Source organism: Aplysia californica, unplaced genomic scaffold (genome assembly GCF_000002075.1).
Source record: "Aplysia californica isolate F4 #8 unplaced genomic scaffold, AplCal3.0 scaffold00144, whole genome shotgun sequence".
In the NCBI taxonomy this organism is placed as follows: Eukaryota; Metazoa; Mollusca; class Gastropoda; order Aplysiida; family Aplysiidae; genus Aplysia; species Aplysia californica.
This window is the reverse complement of record NW_004797414.1, coordinates 1,435,497-1,440,357: the sequence shown is the minus strand read 5'-3', so window position 1 is coordinate 1,440,357 and position 4,861 is coordinate 1,435,497. Positions and strand designations below refer to the sequence as shown.

At 39.5% G+C, this 4,861-nt stretch overlaps 1 protein-coding gene across 1 annotated transcript in view; it reads left to right on the top strand.

Annotated features, from left to right (window-relative positions):
* The window catches only part of LOC101851404 (kinesin-like protein KIF22), a gene marked incomplete at its 3' end in the record, with an annotated part of 19,489 nt that overhangs the window by 2,587 nt on the left and 12,041 nt on the right, over positions 1–4,861 (top strand). Inside the window, 4 exon segments of the mRNA XM_013081754.2 lie at positions 1,318–1,496; positions 2,763–2,890; positions 3,252–3,421; positions 4,660–4,805. Of these exon segments, the coding sequence (XP_012937208.1) occupies positions 1,348–1,496; positions 2,763–2,890; positions 3,252–3,421; positions 4,660–4,805 (593 nt within the window).

Sequence of the window (4,861 nt, the reverse complement as noted above, 5' to 3'; positions counted from 1 at the left end):
GCCAAGCAGTCTAGCCGTACTTATCTTAAAAAGGGCCTCTATGCTATAACATGATTAAAAACAAGTCTCATTGGTAATTATTCAGGTTTAAACATGCACTGTTAGTAAGGCACCTGGTTTTGTCTCAAATACAAATATACTTTAGGTACTGCGAACTAAAAATGAATAAAATTTACAATTCAGTAGGCATATTTTTTTGTTGTCAGTCTGGCCATCATATAAGAAGGGCTTGCCAAGCAGTCTAGCCGTACTTAAGGCCTAACAGTCTAGCCGTCATTAAGTATGGCTAGCCTCTTCCTTATTCCAAATACATTTTTTTCTGAAATGTTTTCAAACTCATCCTGGCAAGGATCATCATGTATGTTTTTATTTTCAAGACACCTGCCTTTCCACCCATCCAGTGCGCAGGGCACACAACCTTTGTCCCCATATATACCAGGATGCAGATGGGCTACGTCAGTACTGTACCTGTATCTTGGAAAAAAATGCCCTCTCAATAGAGAAAGTTTCAGCACATTGTTGTTAAAACTAAAATTGAACAGGACTGATTTTTGCGCTCAAAGGCTGCACAAACCACTCAGAAAGAAAATTATGACTTTAACAAGTGTGCATTCTAAAATGAGATTTTAAATTTAATTTACAACTATATTTTTGTTACTATTTATACTGGGGCCGATTGGTGTCCCATGGGGACAAGACGTTTTTTACCGCTGCCAATCGGTGTCCCATAGGGCAAAGTGTTAAATCTTACAGGTTTCACAATCAGGGGTGAAAAAGAATGACATCCTCTAGTGATATGTTCACTTTTTAAATGAAGGATGGGGGTTTGTGGTGTAGTGGGAAGGTGTTCCACTTTTGCACGCAGTTCAATTCCTGAGTAGAAATAAATTTTCAAGTTTCGCAGTCTTTCTGTTGGAGTGTTAGCCCTCTCCGCGTGGGTTGGCCCTATCTAACAGGCAGGGTCGGAATTTGCATCATTAATTTAAATGGTCTAAATTGTGTCAATGGGGGTGTAAAAACTCCTACATCTCAGAAAAATAAAAAAATATTTTTAAGGATGGCTGACCTGTATTTTATAATCATTGCATAGCATCAAGTTGGAATGTGCTAGATGTTGTGATTGCTTAACTGGAAAATATTATAGTTGAATGGAGTTGAAGTGTAGTATGATGAATGGTAACTAACTGTTTCTTTGCGTTGATATAAATTGGATCTAAAAGCCTCATGTCAGCTTTCTGGAAACTTAGCTAAGTTTCTGTGATTTTGATATGACAATTTGATTTTATGTTTCTTGTTTTTTTCTTCTGTCACCATCAGCCTTGGAACGGATCTCAAACTTACATCTCTATGGAGAAAAGGACCCCTCAGACCAAAGTGAAAGTGGTGGTGCGGGTGCGCCCTACCCTCAAAGACAATGTGAATACGTGCGTGACAGCTGGGGGGAATACAATACAGATTGTCAACCACAGAAACAAGGAGGAGAACTTGCAGTACGAGTAAGTCAGCCGGGGGGGGGCTTTGGTTTTATGTGTGGCGTTTTTTCAGACGCTTGGCAATTATGGATATTGTTTTCAACTCATTATATTACTTACTCTAGCCTCTCTGGTCGAGGTAAGATATCTACTCACTCTCTTAAATTCTCTTGTACTGGTGTAATTGCTTTTGGGTGGAATATTAAAATAGACACATTTCATTTTTAATGTCGAGTTTCAAATGCTTTAATTCTTTAGAATTTTAGTTTTCGCATGCAATCATCAGACATATATGAGTATATTTTCAATTTTGAAAATGCACCATTGTGGATTTTATGATGTTGCTCAAGACATTTCTTTTGGTTAGTTCAAAAGTTGAATTGATTGTTTTATATTGCCATTGAGTAAGGGAAGCATGATGGATTCATTTAATTTCAGTAGATTACTTATATTTTTCCGCATTATCATTACGGGCGTACTCTCATCCCTTTTAGTGTTCCGTTTGTAAACTTACGGTCAAATCTGCTCTAACCAAGGCTAAGATTAAACTCTTTTGTACAAATGACAAATGACCACCTTCCACTTCTTCTCGTTCCGCTAAAAAAATAAATGGAAATTGATTCATTGATGATTGTTTAAGATGTCTACCCGTCAAATTGATTCATTGATGTTTGTTTAAGATGTCTACCCGTCAAATTGATTCATTGATGATTGTTTAAGATGTCTACCCGTCAAATTGATTCATTGATGATTGTTTAAGATGTCTACCCGTCAAATTGATTCATTGATGATTGTTTAAGATGTCTACCCGTCAAATTGATTCATTGATGATTGTTTAAGATGTCTACCCGTCAAATTGATTCATTGATGATTGTTTAAGATGTCTACCCGTCAAATTGATTCATTGATGATTGTTTAAGATGTCTACCCGTCAAATTGTTTCATTGATGATTGTTTAAGATGTCTACCCGTCAAATTGATTCATTGAAGATTGTTTAAGATGTCTACCCGTCAAATTGATTCATTGATGATTGTTTAAGATGTCTACCCGTCAAATTGATTCATTGAAGATTGTTTAAGATGTCTACCCGTCAAATTGATTCATTGATGATTGTTTAAGATGTCTACCCGTCAAATTGATTCATTGATGATTGTTTAAGATGTCTACCCGTCAAAGACAATCCCGCCTTTACTTCTCGACAAAATATGGCTGTCTTGGGCAATTTTGACTGTGTACTTATTTTGTAAACTTATGTCATCATTTTTTGTTGCAATCATGTCTTTTGACAGATTTAGCTCCGTGTACCATGAAACAGCTTCGCAACAAATTGTTTTCACCGAGTGTGTGGAACCGCTCTTGAAAAACGCCTTCCAGGGACAGAATGTGTCCGTCTTTGCCTACGGCCCTACGGGGGCAGGTAAGTGAGGCGCGAAATACTCTTTGCTGTTCCAGGCTGGAGTGCGCTTTTTTTCTTTTTTTTTTTTTTTTTTTTTTTGCGGGTGGAGGGTTGTTATCGATCCAGGTTGTTGTTGTTATCAATCTAGAAGGGGGGGTAAAGTAACCCTTTTTATTACGATATATGTATGGTTTAAAAAATATTGAAGCTCTCAATTTTTCTTTCTTAACATGAAGAAATTTTTGGGGCCCGTAAAGTCCTTATTATCACAGAGTTTAACTGTACTTATTTTTTGTGTGCGGTGGTTTCATGTTGATCATATTTAACTGGGGTTTTTTTGTGATTACGGGAATTCAAATGTTGTTTGTTTGTTTGATTCCAGGCAAGACGCACACAATGCTGGGTGTACTGCGGGACCCCGGCATCATTCCCCGCACAGTCAAGTCACTTTTCAGCATGATCTCGGAGGAAGTGGAGACAGCCGCGGTTCAGAGTCTGCCCCCGCCTCAGCACTCGGTGACTTTTTCCTACCTGGAGATTTACAACGAAAAGGTTTGTCCTCTGTCGCGTATAGCGAAAGAATCGTATCTATGAGGATACGGTTTGTCGTCTGTGTATCCATTGAAAGTAACGAGGAAAAGGTTTGTCATCTGTGGTTTCCATCGAAAGTAACAAGGAAAATGTTTGTCGTCTGTGGTGTCCATCGGAAGTAACGCTTCTATGAGGAAAGGGTTTGTTGTCTGTGGTGTCCATCGAAAGTAACGCTTCTATGAGGAAAGGGTTTGTTGTCTGTGGTGTCCATCGAAAGTAACGCTTCTATGAGGAAAGGGTTTGTTGTCTGTGGTGTCCATCGGAAGTAACGCTTCTATGAGGAAAGGGTTTGTTGTCTGTGGTGTCCATCGAAAGTAACGAATGTTATGTTGGCTTTACACATTTGTCAGTCATGAAGACCGTGTGCGTGTAGTTGCTGAGAAGAGTTATAATTTTTTTCTTTAATTGTGAGGTGTGCTGGCAAGATGAATTAGTTACTTCTTGGATTTTGGCCCAGTGGAAATATATATATATATGTGAAATTTATAGGTTAAGTTTGTTTACTGTATTAGTATGGACTGATAAAAGTCATGTTAAGCTTGAAGAAGAAAATGGCATCAATTTAATGAAAATGTACAAATTTGGCTGCTCTGTCGATTTTTTAATTGTGCAGTCACAAGACATCAATTCTGTCCCCGTCCCCCCACCTCTCAACCCCCCCCCCCCAGGGCAGTGCTACTGACTGAAGTTGTCTTTAGGCCATTCCCAAAGGGGGGATACTAACACGTTCTTATGCACAGTAGAATTGTAAATGGGCTGATTTATCAATGTCATGCTCATACTGTACCGGAACAACATAGGGGGAACTGCTGCCTTTTCTGTCCTCATCCTCACTATCGTCCTTTTTGCTCATCTTCTTTTGTATGTTTGTCACTCTCCTGTGAACTGCTGGGGATGGCTTGATAGTCGAAGCAGACTTTGTGCTGTTGAGGCTAGAGAGGTGAGCAGAGTAAGTCTGATTCCCTGTAAGGACTTCTTTGTTGAAATCCACCCCTTGGTGCTCATATGACCTTATGCAGTTGCGAGTGCCATAAAACCTCTACTTAAACAAAGAGAGGGGAGCAGAGTAAGCCTGATTCCCTGTAAGGACTTCTCTGTTGACATCCACCCCTTGGCGCTCAAATGACCTTATGCAGTTGCGAACGCCGTAAAATCTTACTAAAAAGCTAATCGATTCTGTTTCAATATCCTCCTCCCAGGTGAAAGACTTACTGGTCTCGGGCAGCACAGACCTGCCCATCAGAGAGGATGCCAGTCACAACATCTTTGTCTCCGGTCTGACGGAGAAAGCTATCACAGACTTCGAAGCCTTCAAGGACTACTTTGGTCCAGCGACCAGTAACAGGTGCGCCTCGGGGGGGCTCTTGTCGTCTTTTAAAAAAAATTTTTTTTGTCTTAGTA